Genomic DNA, 13,957 nt, shown 5'->3' with positions numbered 1-13,957 from the left:
AAAGGAAAAACAACACTACATAAACAATATTCAATGCAAATACATCAAATACACAACAACAGGTGAAGAGAAAAACAATTGAAACATTTACACAGTGGTGAAGAGTGGCAGCAATTAAAATATAGCTGTCAGATGCGTGTGGTGGAATAAAAATTTGCAATATTTCCCTTTTTAAATGTTTTTTGAACTACTGAGTACAGCATACATTTGAACTAGTGTACACATTGTTTTGCCATGCCCTCCCCTGCATTTGGGGCGCTGTTTCTTTCTATCAGGCTCAAAGCATTGAGGGTCCCTTTAATTAAACTCACATGGAACTCTTGCCGGTTCTGCCGTTCTGCCCCGCGTGCTGGCAGTTGAAGCAGTAACGGACCAAACCCCCAGCTGGAGGTTCGAATCAGTCAAACTGCCTCGCCCCTTTGGATCGATAACTTCACACACGTATCCGACGATCTTTTAAAAAGTTCATTCTTACGGAAAACTCGGTAGCTAGCGATTTGACCTGCCCACAGGGGCGTTGTTTACATATTTGACAGGTGTAGCATAATTGGGACAACGCCGGTATCCACGCCGACGAAAATCTAACTGGTTCATCTAGCCAGGTTTATTAGAAATATTCACGGTAACGGTCACATCAACCGAGCTGTCAAGATGACTGAGCAACTTGAGCAAATCCTTTCACAGCTGACACAGCCGGACAATGCTGTTATTCAGCAGGTAAATGAACGCCACTTTGTCAAGTTAGCATTAGTTTGTTAGACGGACAACAAGTTTGTTAACTAACGGTTGACAGTTAGTTAGCTAAATTAACGTCTGGTAACGGACGCTAACTGTCAAATAATCGGACATGATTTATAGCACTTTGGTGTTAGCTCCAATGTCGTAACTTCTGTTATTTAATTGGCTTAGTTTAATTTGGTTTAAAAATAAGGAAAGCCAAGGTTTGGTTTGTCATTTGGCTTCACATGGTAAAATCTGTTGGTGTAATGTGATTTCTACAATAAAGTTGTGGCTGTCAGCCAAGTGAGGATGATCTCTTTTGTCTCCCTGTAGGCTACAGTCCAGCTGAAACAGGCTTTCAAAGATCCAGCCATTATCCCAGCCCTGTGTGCTGTCATGAGCAGCTCCCAAAATCCTCAGGTATTGTTCATGTGTGTGTGTGTGAGTGAGCAGTTAATCCTGTGGCATCCAAGTTTCATTTCCATGTGAGAGAGACTGAGTCATGGGTGTCAGCTCTTGTCCCTGTCTGCTGACATCTGTTACCTACTTAAAATAATTTTCCTGATTTTACCTCTTAGATTCGCCAGTCAGCTGCAGTGATGCTGAGGATGAGAGTGAAGAAACACTGGAAGAAGATTAACCCTAATGACAGAGAGAGGTTAGTTAAGTGTTTTGTTTTTCAATCTCACACTATCATAACATTTCACCCAGTTGCTATAGTGTAACTGAAGTTGAAAATGAGTTATAATTGTGTTTGTTTGCCTTTTATTCTTACAGCCTGAAGGCAGTGGTGTTGCAGGCCTTCATGCAGGAAACAGAGTAAGCTATTCAGTAAATACAATGACAACTTACTGTGTCTTTATTTACTCAGATTTATTTATCTGACGCTGATTAAAGTTACCTCAAATTGTATAGCTGTACACACTTGTGAATTATCATGTATGAATGAGCTTCTCTATTTTGCAGGCACACAGTGCAGCACTCACTGTCCCAGCTGTGCGCAGTGATGGTTAAACATGAGACCCCAGACCGCTGGCCGGCCCTGCTGCAGCTTCTCAATGAATCCACCAAGAGCAGCAACCCTCATGACAGACAGGTACAACACTCACTTAATATCTGAGAATATAGATATTATTTACTTTGAGTTATTTACTCATTTTACAGTTAACTGTATTTATGCTGCAGGACCTCAAAATGATAGAAGTACATCTCTGGATTAATTTCTAATCTACAGCCACATTTAGGTCGTGTTCACAGAGCAGATACATTGTTTAGTTTTTTTAGATGGTTCACATTCACAAAGGCAAAACTCTTTAAACAGACTTTAAAATGCATGCGTAGTGTTAGTGCCTCCCCTTGAGTTGGGAAGGTCTATTGCTCATCGCCAGACCCTACATAAATCAAGTTAGAAAGCTAGAAAAGTAAGAAAATAAAAACGGTTTTCCATAGGAGTCTATCGTGCGTTGCCAAGAAAGTGTCGGACATCTGTCGTAGCCTGTCATATGCTGCGCTGTGATTGGCTAGCTGCATGTCAGGGGCTTAGCAAAGGGTCAATTATTATTTTTCATTTAAAATTTCTAGTATATTTTATGTGTGAGGTTCAATAATTCAGTCTCCTGTCATATTGTATTGCATGATATCAGACAGTTGATAACAGCCTTTGAGTAGTAATGCTCTTCTGTCCTAACAGATTGGCCTCCTGCTGCTGAATAAGGTGATGGAATCCAACCCCGAGCCTTTCAAGCCTCACTACTGCCAGCTGCTTCAGCTGTTTAGCACTGTGCTGCAGGACCACGACAACCCAACAGCCCTGTACTACTGCATCCTCACCCTCACTGCCATAACTGCATACACTGGCTCAGAAGAGATGGTAAGGAAGTGTTACTGTTTGAACCCTTGACATTGGGCAGGAACAGAGTTTCAAATAGTACACACAGACTTTGGAAACAACAAGCTGTAGTCATCCTGGGTGTAAATTGTGTCTAAAATATAAGTGTCCAAGAAACTGAAGTGACGTTTTGCTGCTCTACAGAATCAGATGCGTTCCATCATCCCGAGTCTGATTGTCGCTCTGAAACACCTCATCAAGGCTGATCAGGTACATTTAATTTTTTTAAATACATTTATTCCCTTTGCTGTTGCCAGTTAAATGTATTTGAGGGTCAATCAAACCCGTTAAATTGTCCTTGGCTTTGTCTGTTTCTGCACAGGAAAAAGCCAGCGAGGCCATGGAGGTGTTCAATGAGCTCATGGAGAGTGAGGTGTCGATCATCGTCCCTCATATTGCTGACATGATCCGCTTCTGGGTGGAGGTAGGAAACTGAATTTCTGAACTCTGGCTTTACTCTCAGGTTCTTCATTTTGAATTTCATTTTCATTTCTGAACTGAAAAATACTGTTTGTTTTCAATGTGTGTGTGTGTCAGGTGGGCAGTGACGCTACGCTGTGCGACTCTGTGCGAGTGAGAGCACTCTCTTGTATTGCTTTTCTCATCAAGTTGAAGAGCAAGGTAAAGTCATCAATCAGCTCTTTTGGGAAATCTGGTTAACAACCTTCCATAAGTTTGAGAAAACAGAAATTTGGGAGAATACTAATTCTGATGCTCTTTGTTTTATTACTGGTAGTGTACAGTGGCTTTCAGAGGCACATATAGAATACATTGAGTATACTTGAAATAATAATTCTCCTTGGCAATACTTCTATGTACATGTGTGATTGCATGAAAACAAAGGGCAGAATATTTATACTTTGCTTTTCTGGCTAGTTTAAAGCAGTCTCATCTAGTCTCACCAGAAACAAAATTCTACACTTAGTCACATTGTATTTACTTAAACAAAAAACTAATTCCTGATCTTTTAACTTAACTTTGTAGACGGTGATGAAGCAGAAGCTGATCAGCCCCATCCTGCAGGCCATATTCCCTGTGCTGGTTGCAAACCCCCCACCTGGTGAGGAGGACCCAGAGGATGAGGAGGATGACATCGTAGACGGCACAGACAATGATAATCCCAAGCACTGTGCTGCACAGGTGAGCAAATCTCACAATCTCTTCTTCTCTTTTGTAAACAATACAAACTCTTCTTTAGCCAATTTACTTTGGAGTTTCAAGGAATAATTAACTTGATGAATCGTCTTCTGTTTTAATTCCAGATTATTGACACTATGGCACTCCATATGCCTCCAGAAAAGCTGTTTCAACATCTGGTAAGTTGTTTAGGTGTTGATGTGAGCGATAACAGGTCTGTTATGTTAAGATTACATTTCTTTTTTCAGCTTTATGTTCTAGGATTTGATGAATTTTTGAACTCCATTGAGATTTTTTGTTGAGTATAATGTCTCTGGGCGTTCCTTTAATATTTAAAAAAGCTAACCGAAAGCTAAAGAATGTCACTTAATGCAGTTTTTAATTATTAGATAAGAGCCTTGGGTATCTTCCTCTTGTCCTCTTGTGTTTTAGATGCCCCTCACTCAGGCCTGTCTTGCCAGTGAAAACCCATATCAGAGGAAGGGGGGTCTCATGTGTCTTGCCGTGCTGGCTGAAGGATGTGCTGACCACATACGCACCAAGTACGTGCGGTTGACATGGAAAAAGTTCCATATATGTTTTCTAATTAATGTATTTTTTTCCTGAGAACCCACATTCTTTGTGAGGGGTGGTGTGTTGGCTGATGAAAAACAATGATCATTATTTAAGTATATTCACATCTTCATTGAATCTGTGTTAGGATGCTGCCATCAATGCTGCAGACAGTGTGCCGGAGTCTGTCTGACAGTAATCAGGTGGTGCGCAGTGCCAGCCTTTTTGCCCTGGGACAGTTCTCTGAATTTTTACAGGTGAGTGAACACACCCATCACTGCCTGCTTAGTAGTTTTTACAGGAAACTATATATTTTTTTGTTATTGTAGTAAAAAAAAATATCTTTCTGAAAGGATTTGTCTATTTCCACCTTTTCTTCCCAGCCTGAAGTGAGCAAGTACTGTGCAGAGTTGATGCCTTTGCTGCTGGGCTACCTCTCGTCCTTGAATCAGACAAAGGTCGGCCATGTTACTAAGGCCTTTTATGCCCTAGAGAACTTCATGGAGAACCTAGGTAAGCTGAAAAAAAGGTTCATATAATGACCAACACATCAGAACCTTCACACCATGCCCACTGCAATAGGAAATACAAAACATTCCTGACATTAATTTAAAATGACTCAAACTTACCAATCAACCAGTAAAAAAACATATCAACAAACTACAAATCAAATTCATCCAAACTTGTGTTTTATTAAAAGTTATTCAGCTGATTTGGTTTTATCATACATTTTACCAGATGTCTTATTTTATTCATATTCATCAAAGTTTTTGTAACAGGGTCTACATACTTATTCTCCCTTTTTCTTCTAAATAGGAGCAGATATTGAACCTTACCTGCCCACCCTGATGGAAACTATGTTGTCCGCCCTCAGCAACACAGAAAACCTCAAGATAAAAGAGCTTGCTGTGTCCGCTATCGGTGCCATAGGTAAGAAACTGCCCAAAAAGTTTCAAAAGACCTGCACATAGGGGGAGGGGGAGGGGAGAGGGGGTTGGGTGTTGTGTATGTATTGTATGTTTACTTATTCTGTTTTTTTTTGTCCATATGTAAAAAAAAAAAACATAAAACCACTAAAATAAAAGCAAAAAAAAAAAAAAGACCTGCACATGGAAATGCATATATCATTTTAAATATTATATTTCTCACTTTCGATTGCAGCTTAAGTTTAGGCTTAAGCTACTTTGGTGTTCTTTTGGTGCTTGAATTTGGGAAAATGACAAACCTTCATCTATGTTTTTTTTGTAGTGTCAACCTGAAGACACTTGGTCTTTTTTTTACTGCTTTTGAAATGAAGTGACTACAGTACCCATTGTGAATCTCTCTCTTATCAGCAAATGCTGCCAAGGAGCTGTTGGTTCCTTACTTCCCTCCAGTTATTGAAAGCCTGAAGGGCTTCCTGACAGCCACCACAGAGGAAATGAGGTCTCTGCAAACTCAGTCCCTGGGTAGGTAAACTCCAGCTAATTTAAAAGAAATCGGAAGAAGTTGTGATGTTTGTACATTTAGAACAAGGCATCTTGCCGTAAAGACAGTTTTATGGATTTAATTCTCTTTCTAATTTGTGAGGCAGCTCACTTAACAACAAACTAAACATCATCAGTGAGTAAATGGCTGTTGATCATGTGTTTTCTTTACACCGTTAGATACTCTCTCTGTGCTTGCCCGTACCATCGGCAAAGATGTCTTCAGTCCTCTTGCTGCAGAGTGTGTTCGGCTGGGCCTCAACCTCACTGACACCATTGATGACCCTGACTTGAGACGCTGCACGTATGTAACTTACTGTGTGTGTCAATGTATAGATTCTTTTTTATTTTATTTTTTATCCACTGCAAAAACCCTTTATCTTTAACCTTAATTTCACCTCTCCTTTTAGGTACGGTTTATACTCTTCTGTATCCACTATCAGCCCAGAATGCCTGATTCCTCACCTCACTGCAATTACAACTGTCATGCTGCTCGCCCTCAAGTCCAATGAAGGCATCACGGTATAAAGCTTCCCAACAACACTCTGAAACCGACACTCTATCCATGATATAAATAATAATACGGCACTACAAACAATTCTCCTCCATCAGGCACACATTGAGGAAGACAAGACCTTTGTTTTGCTGGATGATGACGATGATGATGAACACCAAGGAGCAAAAGACACTGAGGAATTTCTGGATGATGACGCTGAGACGGACCTCCACGATGTTGCAGGGTAGGGGGTCACACACACACACCGACACACACACACACACACACACACACACACACACACACACACACACACACACACACACACACACACACACACACACAGGACTGCTCTCACTCTCATGTGCGTTTCTCAGGTTCAGTGTGGAAAATGCCTACATCGACGAGAAGGAGGATGCCTGCGATGCACTGGGAGAGATTGCCTTCAGCACTGGGTAACATGGATATTTACAAAAGATCCAGTCTTGACATGTATATAACTGTTCCCATAAATGTACTCCAGTCTGACTCTGATCTAGACTAGTTATACCGGTATATGTGCAGTTATGTCCCAAATTCAAATGTTTTAGGTAGTGACGATAAATAGTTTATTTTCAGATATGTTCTAAAGCCTGTTTTATACTAACATTTCTGCTGTGAGTACGTGTGTATGTTTTAACTCGTATTGCTGTGGCTTCCTCCGACAGTGCTGCCTTCCAGCCCTTCCTGGAGTCCAGCTTCCAGCAGGTTTACGAAATGAGAGATGTAAGTCACTGTGGCTGGCTGCTCGGCCCAGTCATCCTTGTGTGTCTAATGGACTGTGAAGTGCACTCCGGGGTGTGGATTTGTGCATATATTATGTCTCTGTGGGTTTGTGTCTTTTAGATTGATAATGCAAGTCTTGAACTCCCAACATTAGTCATTTAAAAGGTATCCGGTACACTTTCACTAACCTAAAATTCATTAATTGGGAATTTTAGTCTTGCGTCTTTGCCATTACAAAGAAATTCTACCTAAAAGAAAACATTTTGGGCACAGATGTTCATTCTATGTTTTGGCACATGGACTGCCCTCTTCTTTATCAGGCCACAATTGTTAATAAGAACTTGTTCTTAATGAAATAAAATAAATCTGTTGAGTTGAATTCATAAAATTTTAATTTAAATATATTTTAATTTGCACCAGGTGTGTGAATGAGTTGACATAAAAAATAATATTTTTTTTTTAAGTTTGACCCAGTAAATGGCAGGTGCTTGGTCACTTTACACATGACCCCATTAATCCAAAAGAGTCTGTCATTTTCTGTGTGTGTGTGGGGGGGGGGGTTATATTTACTCTATGCAACACTAACAGTTGTTCTGTAATTTGATGCTGTTTTGTATCCCCCCTCTCCCCAGTTTCCCCACGAGGACGTGCGCAGGGCTGCATTTGGAGCTATGGGCCAGTTCTGCCGAGCCCAGCACCTAGTGTGGAAGGAGAATCCCACTGAGGCCAACCACCAGGGTAAAGCCTGGAGCTCTACGCTACTGATATTATTTTTTATGAAATACAGCAATGTGTGGTGCTGCTCTCTGCTGTAGTGGGGATTTTAAAGGTACATCATCAAGGGAGAAAAAAAAATGGCTGTAGGCTCTAAGCAGATATACTGTAAGAATATATACCATTGTACAGCAACTTAATATTCTTCAGACTGCGTCGAACAGGCATCAAAGCAGTTGCCGTAAGCTAATGTTTTGATCTTTGTTCCTCCTCATCCCTGTGCATCTGGTATCCTTTCCTCAGCCCTGCTGAAGTTGCTGGATGTGGTGCTTCCATGCTTTTCGGAAGCGGTGCGAACAGACCACGAGCGCCAGGTTGTGATGGGCGTCCTGGAGTCCATGAACAACGTCATCAAGTCCTGCAAGGAGGAGGTTTTCAAAAACCCTTCACGCCTGAAGGACATCAGCCATGTCATCCGCGATGTGCTCAAGAAAAAGGTGTGAAGAAAACTAGACTCATGGGGAGATTTGTTTAAGCTAATGTTACTAATTGGACGATCATTTAGCATAAATTATATTTCCTAGGTTCTTAGTAACTCGACAACAATGTTTTTCTCTCTGTCTGTTTAGACTGTGTGTCAGGACGGTGGCGGTGATGAAGCCGATGATGAAGAACAACAGGTTGAACTGAAAAAAAAAATCCATCACACTGCAGAAAGTATACATTTCAAGAATTGCATCACTGTCCGGTAAGTAACTCTGTGTTAATGTGCTTTGATTCAGGCCGAGTATGATGCCATGCTCCAGGAGTTTGCCGGGGAGGGAATTCCCCTGGTGGCCTCCTCTGTGCCCGCAGACTCCTTCGCCCCTTTCCTCAACGACCTGCTGCCTCTCATCATGAGCAAAGCCGTAAGTTTGACCCTACTGACAGGAGGAGGAAGTCAACAGAACTGAACAACACTTTTGTTTAGTAAAACACTATTCATTCTTTCTCCTCCTTAAAAAGAAATCCACATGCACGGTTGCGGATCGCTCCTTCTCTGTGGGGACAATTGGAGAGGTCCTGCAGGCTCTGGTGAGCGTGTCCGGGGGCCGGGCAGTGGCAGGTCGACTGGCCAACCGTTTGCTGCCCGTGCTGGTAGCTGGGGTGAGGGACAGCGATCCCGAGGTCCGCAATAACAGCGTATTTGGACTGGGATGTCTCGCCCAGGCAGCTGGACCCATCGTTGTAGCGTATCCTTCTCACTTTGTGTGTGTGTGTGTTTTTGCAAGTTTGGATCTGTTTTAATGCATGAATTATAGAATTATAAAGAGATAACCTCACATGCAGTTGTTCCTTAATGAAACGCTTTCCAGAGACTATCCCATGATGCTGTCTGTGTTTTCCAACATGCTGTCCAAAGAGAAAGACCTCAGGGTGATTGACAACCTGTGTGCTGCCCTCTGCAGGATGATCATGAGCAATGTGGAGGCTGTCCCTCTGGAGCAGGTATATTTATAGCTCCAACTAAGATAGTGTTTATTTTAGCCACTGACATCACATTTTCACAAGCTATAACTCACTACTAGCTGGAGTAACAGAATTGAATGTGTTGGTACTTGAGGCATTTCTCATTGTGTGCTCCCTTACAGGTGGTGCCTGCTCTCGTGTCTCATCTTCCTCTCAAAGAGGACATGGAGGAGAACAAGACCGTGTTCAACTGCCTGGCTCTGCTCTACACACACAGTCCTGCTATGGTACAGAACAAACACCATCCACAGCTTCTATTACGATCCCTGTGTACTTAATAAGTCCACACATTATATGCTAGAGCAGCAACTGGAGCCCACATGTGCTTTGTATATGGACCACAAACAGGCTATTCCTTGAATAATTTTTTATTACTTTTTGTTTTGTACAATATTATTACAAGACATTCTGCATGCAAACAGCTATTTCAACTGATGGGTGATAACAGGGCGCACAAACCTAGACATTTGATTCAGAACAATCAGTTTTAACAAACATTTAATGAAAAAGTCCTGAAATGTGTGTTTTCTTAGACATTGTTACAATATTTTTTTAAATCTTTTTCCCCCTTCCAGGTTGTGAACCTAATGAAGCCCATAGTTGCTGCTTCCAGTAATGTCATCGGCAATAAGAACGTTGATGAAGGTGAAGACTTCTTTGTTTTTTCTCGATAGCATTGAAACAGTCACCAACTTAAACTGAACTGTATACTCAATTTCTTTATTTGTGCATCTAAAGCTATTGAAAAACAAAGAAAAACTTGGCTTCCCCTCATTGAGACCCCAGAGTCCACGCACACACACTCATCAGCATTCTGTCGTGACATCATCCCTAAACTCTTCTTTTCTCGTCCCTCCACAGACACCCAGAACACGTCGGCCATGCTGATGAAAGGATTTGCCCAGCACCACTCTGCAGAATTCCAAGCAGCTGTGACCTCGCTTCCCAGAGAGCAGCAGGCCATACTTAGTGCGGCCATCACCGCCTCGTAGCCCACACACATCCTTCCACTCAAGCCAGCCAAAACAATGAAATTAAATTTTTATACTGTAGGTGGAAAATGGGACAGTTAAGGGAGACTCTTCCCCAAAAATGATCTAAAAACAGCACTTAAGCCAGTCTAATACAGTTATCACATTCGGCAGAGTATTAACTTTTAATTTATTTTCTTATATGCATGAGAAGTTTTATTATTTTAAGAGTTACAGATACCATCCTGTGTTGTTACCGTTGTATTTTGTTTCCCTGCTATTCCTGTAAACTGCTACTATTACTTGCTATTGTCCCTTTTTTTGCCACTGTTTGAACAGACTTCTGGCTTTGAGTGTGAAGCAATGAATTTGATCTCCTGATAAATGTAATTTTTCATCCATCCCCCAGTGTAATTGGACTTTAAACGTTTGATCTGTTTTCTCTGCTAGCATGGCCTTACTCAGATGTATCAGCTGCTTACATAAAAGGCTTCTTTAAAGGGCCAAAATTGCAACTGTGTTGTGAACTCTGGCAGAAATTCTGCACTGAGAACCTCCAGAGCTCACCGGCTAACTGCACAAACTGAGCTAATATGGCAGGCCACACTGAAAAAACAACACTTACTTTTCACTCAATACACTCTGTTAGTATTTATAGCAGCTCAGCCAGTGACTGCACGCAACAGAACTTTGGCCTGAACTAACCCGTCTATTCTTGGTCAGTCTGTTAAATAATTTTCCCCTTTTTTTTTTTATACAAATGCTACAAAAATGTCAAATAATACAACAACGCTGGCAAGTGCTGCCATGCAGTTAACATCAAGCAATCCAACCTTGCCTCACTGGAGAAAGAGAAACGGACGGCACACCTCTAAGTAAATGGTTGCGTCTTGGAGTCAAAGATCTTTGCGGTGGACTAGCGATGGTGACTCTTTGCTGCTCTTCAGATCTCCCGTTGTCCCTGATCCTCAGTCAGATCAGGCTGCTCATTTGCCAGGGCCATAGTCATCTCCACCGGGGCCAGGCCATCCTCTACTGACACAGGCAGAGAGACACACACATTAGATATACACAAATATATATGTGTTAATGATGAAGGGGGAAAATACCGCACCAATGGTGTAGCAGCTATGGAAACGCTCTGAGGTGTACACACAACACAACTGAGAAGTTACACTTAGGTCTATGAGTAGAATCGGAACAGTGTCTATTCCTGTTATGACATTGGGTGTCATCTTATTCTTGCTATGTCACACAACCACCAGGCTCATCTGTAAAGAAACCTGTCGTTCTAGCACTTCTAGATTAAAGACAACACTTCAAACAGATTTTCACAAACGCATGTTAGTGTTGGGGTCCAAGGTTTTATCTGGTCACTGATGCAATGTTTACGGTGATCTCATTGCGGTGCCCGAGGATCTGGCACACCACTGTGATCTACATCAGTCTGACAGTTTCACCCGTTATCTGAGAGATCGCTGCAGACTGCGCCATGACAGAAATAAATCCTCCATTATAATATGAGCTGACGGCTACACGGATAATATGAGTGGAAACCATGAGTGCTGGTGGGAACCACTACACATAACATCACAGGTGTATAATTGCAGCACTACAATGGACTGATGGAATTTCTTTATACTTCTCCCAGACCTGTGTATCTTTGTTTCCAGGGCAGGATGTTCATCCCTGTGCGGCAGAAGGAGCGGTCGGTGTGGGCCTCGGTGCTGTACAGGACCTCCTGGAGCTGTTTCTCTCCGGGCTTCTGGGCTTTCACTCTCACCTGCGAGAGGAAACAAAATAGTAATGGTATCTTTGATCACCTTGCCTCAGATATCCTTTCATCTGCATCAGTGGAGATCCAGTCATCTTTAAAGAACACACCTCTAAGATGGTGATCTCTTTCTCCTTCAGCTTCCCTGCTTTGTTTTTCACCTGAGTCTTCTTGGTGTCCACCCACACCACCCTCTCCTTCACCTCCGACCTGGACACACATAATGATAATACCTTTATTTATAAAGTGCTAGTCACAAAGTGCTTTACATTCATTTAAAAGACAATTAGCAAACAGTTAATATATTAAGACAAAATGAACAAAATTAAAGCTAATAAACAAACAAATAGTTAAATCTATAAAAATCAAGACTAAAATAGTGAGTTTTAAAATAATACAGCGTATCCCCATACGAGGCTTAAAAGTGATCATTACATTTTTTAAATCTACTCTCAAACAGACTGGGAGCCAATGAAGTTAATTCAAAAGCAGTGTTATGTGTTCTCTCCTGTTGGACCTGGTTATGACTTATGAGTCTATAAATGGAGAATAGCAATGGCCCATGAACGGAACCCTGTGGATCTCCGTATTGTAATCATCTATAGTAAAGTTAAACATGCAAGCACAAGCTTGTAAACAGATCTACATGGAGCTGCATTTAAGACCCCCTAACCCTCTTTAGGATCCCTTCAAGCAGACTCACTCTTGGATGCCCAGGTCCGCCAGCGTTGTGTCCAGGAATGGGAACTGCTGTTGTGCTGGGTCAGCTGGCATCTGGATGGGCAGTTCCACTGCCATGGGGATATCCCACTCTAGTTCAACGCGCACAAGCTTGCCACAAGGCCCCAGGGACTCCTCCGTGCCTGCCGGCCCGTCTTGTCCTCCGTTGGCCTGCTCTGCATTGGCCTCTCCCTCCTCAACCATCGTTGTTGTGTCGTCAGTTGCCAGCTTGACTGTCTGATGGGTATCTCAAAAAAAGAAAAGAAGTGTGCTGTATCCCTCGCCCTGTTAGCCCTATCTCTGATGCTTGGTATCTGCGCCTTTTTTGTCTCCAGCAGTTCTTGAGTATCAAATACTGTCTGTTTTGTTCTCCTCCTCTCGTGGCTGATGATTCAGAGCTTCTGATGACAAAGGCCTCTGGAAAGTGTGTGTCTGTGATGCATCTGGACTTCCAATCTGCACTCCTGGCTGATATAAGCAGCCGCTGTGAATGTGTGTTATGTGTCACTCAGGTGTTAGGCTTATTGGACTGTCATGGGGGTGATGGACGGATGGTGATATTTGTGCTGCCAGGTCTGGATGAAGTCAGAGCATACTTCCACTGTAAACAGATAACGTAGTGTTTGTGGCCTAAAGTATTTCCGGCCTGTAAGGAAATAATGGAGAAGTGAGTACTTGATGCTGACGTATTCTAATCTATCAATTTGGTTGCACAACCAAATGGCGAGAGGTCACTCGATGTTCATTGTGGATGACAGATTTATGACTGCGAAATGAGATGATCAACTCCATCACTCGACATTCGTCTCCCTGCTCTCATTTCAGATACTGACAGAACAGATACATGGGATGATATACTGGCCGTTCACAGCGCAGTGTCACATTTTCACCTTTCGAAAAATGTGTTCATGTTCTAAACATACAAGGGGGCGCAAATATCTTGTGTGTGTGTGTTTGGTTAAGCAGGGATCTCTTCCCCACCAAACCAGCACTCTGGACTTGGCATGTCACATTCCATGGTCAGCCACAATGAATCCCTCACACAGACACCAGCCTTACGTCAGCATTGTGGAGGAATACAGATGATGTTAAGGCCGGGGAATGTATAGAGCCAAACGGAGGGTTGACCCAGCTTTAAAGCAAACCTTAAGCTCATTGTTTTGGTGTTCGGCCTGGATGGAAAAAACTCTTAAAAACTCAATGGATCCTATCCACCAACACCAAACTACAGCCAGACAGCCAGAA

The 13,957-nt window shown here is 42.3% G+C and overlaps 1 protein-coding gene across 1 annotated transcript; it reads left to right on the top strand.

Annotated features, from left to right (window-relative positions):
- The first annotated feature begins 342 nt into the window (after positions 1-342).
- Positions 343-10,621, top strand: ipo4 (importin 4). Its single transcript, XM_080049752.1, has 30 exons — positions 343-717; positions 1,054-1,140; positions 1,299-1,378; positions 1,498-1,539; positions 1,687-1,816; positions 2,411-2,590; positions 2,753-2,818; positions 2,931-3,032; positions 3,146-3,229; positions 3,593-3,748; positions 3,871-3,924; positions 4,178-4,287; positions 4,446-4,554; positions 4,681-4,810; positions 5,114-5,227; positions 5,632-5,745; positions 5,944-6,067; positions 6,174-6,285; positions 6,376-6,503; positions 6,637-6,714; positions 6,967-7,024; positions 7,657-7,762; positions 8,042-8,235; positions 8,368-8,418; positions 8,521-8,646; positions 8,744-8,970; positions 9,094-9,226; positions 9,370-9,474; positions 9,823-9,892; positions 10,109-10,621. The coding sequence occupies exons 1-30, from the start codon at positions 652-654 to the stop codon at positions 10,237-10,239; spliced, it is 3,267 nt and encodes a 1,088-aa protein (XP_079905878.1). The 5' UTR covers positions 343-651; the 3' UTR covers positions 10,240-10,621.
- The last annotated feature ends 3,336 nt before the right edge of the window (positions 10,622-13,957 follow it).

Source organism: Ammodytes marinus, assembly GCF_949987685.1.
Source record: "Ammodytes marinus genome assembly, chromosome: 21".
In the NCBI taxonomy this organism is placed as follows: domain Eukaryota; kingdom Metazoa; phylum Chordata; class Actinopteri; order Uranoscopiformes; family Ammodytidae; genus Ammodytes; species Ammodytes marinus.
The sequence above is the reverse complement of the archived record's forward strand: the minus strand, read 5'-3'. Positions and strand labels throughout refer to the sequence as shown.

What these genes read in the sequence shown, in the direction of transcription:
- ipo4 (XM_080049752.1), top strand. Translation starts at nt 652, where the DNA reads ATGACTGAGCAACTTGAGCAAATCCTTTCACAGCTGACACAGCCGGAC. An exon ending in ACAATGCTGTTATTCAGCAG is followed by an intron (nt 718 to 1,053) that starts GTAAATGAACGC and finishes GTCTCCCTGTAG; the next exon opens with GCTACAGTCCAGCTGAAACA. An exon ending in GCAGCTCCCAAAATCCTCAG is followed by an intron (nt 1,141 to 1,298) that starts GTATTGTTCATG and finishes TTTACCTCTTAG; the next exon opens with ATTCGCCAGTCAGCTGCAGT.